This window comes from Cystoisospora suis, assembly GCF_002600585.1.
Source record: "Cystoisospora suis strain Wien I chromosome Unknown contig_2395, whole genome shotgun sequence".
In the NCBI taxonomy this organism is placed as follows: Eukaryota; Apicomplexa; class Conoidasida; order Eucoccidiorida; family Sarcocystidae; genus Cystoisospora; species Cystoisospora suis.
Genome location: NW_027155194.1, coordinates 2,440 through 2,843, shown reverse-complemented (window position 1 = coordinate 2,843; position 404 = coordinate 2,440). Strand labels below are relative to the sequence as shown.

The 404-nt window shown below is 41.1% G+C and overlaps 2 protein-coding genes across 2 annotated transcripts; one reads left to right on the top strand and one right to left on the bottom strand.

Moving 5' to 3' along the window:
• Nucleotides 1–18: 18 nt before the first annotated feature.
• On the bottom strand, nt 19–394 carry CSUI_004993 (uncharacterized protein). Its single transcript, XM_068065174.1, has one exon. The coding sequence runs from the start codon at nt 387–389 to the stop codon at nt 156–158; it is 234 nt and encodes a 77-aa protein (XP_067922846.1). The 5' UTR covers nt 390–394; the 3' UTR covers nt 19–155.
• On the top strand, nt 37–344 carry CSUI_004994 (uncharacterized protein). The gene has a single exon (XM_068065175.1). The coding sequence runs from the start codon at nt 166–168 to the stop codon at nt 325–327; it is 162 nt and encodes a 53-aa protein (XP_067922847.1). The 5' UTR covers nt 37–165; the 3' UTR covers nt 328–344.
• Nucleotides 395–404: the final 10 nt, after the last annotated feature.

Below are 404 nucleotides of genomic sequence, written 5' to 3'. Positions count from 1 at the left end.
AAAGAGACAAGAATGCAAGAGGAACTCCAAGCAAAAGAACGAGAGAAAAGATAATGAAAATTAGGTCATTAGAAAGAAAAATAGTAAGCAACCAGGAAAAAGAAGATTAGCGGCGTCTAAACCTGGTGCTTGCCGAGGAGATCGTTCTTTTACTTTCATGGAAATATGAAAGTAGGAGATAGAAAGGACAACCCGCCCAATGAAAAATATGAAAAGAAAGAATATGAACAAGAACGCCAGGTGGAAAGAAAGGAAGAATCTACTGAAGTGAAACAAGACGATCCACAACACCGCCCGAGGGTCTTGGCAGAGTCTCGCAGAAGATAGAACGGCTGCATCGAACAGAGAGGGACTCTCTCTCCAAGATATTCAAGAAATCCTCCTTTCATTCTCTTCTTCTTCTT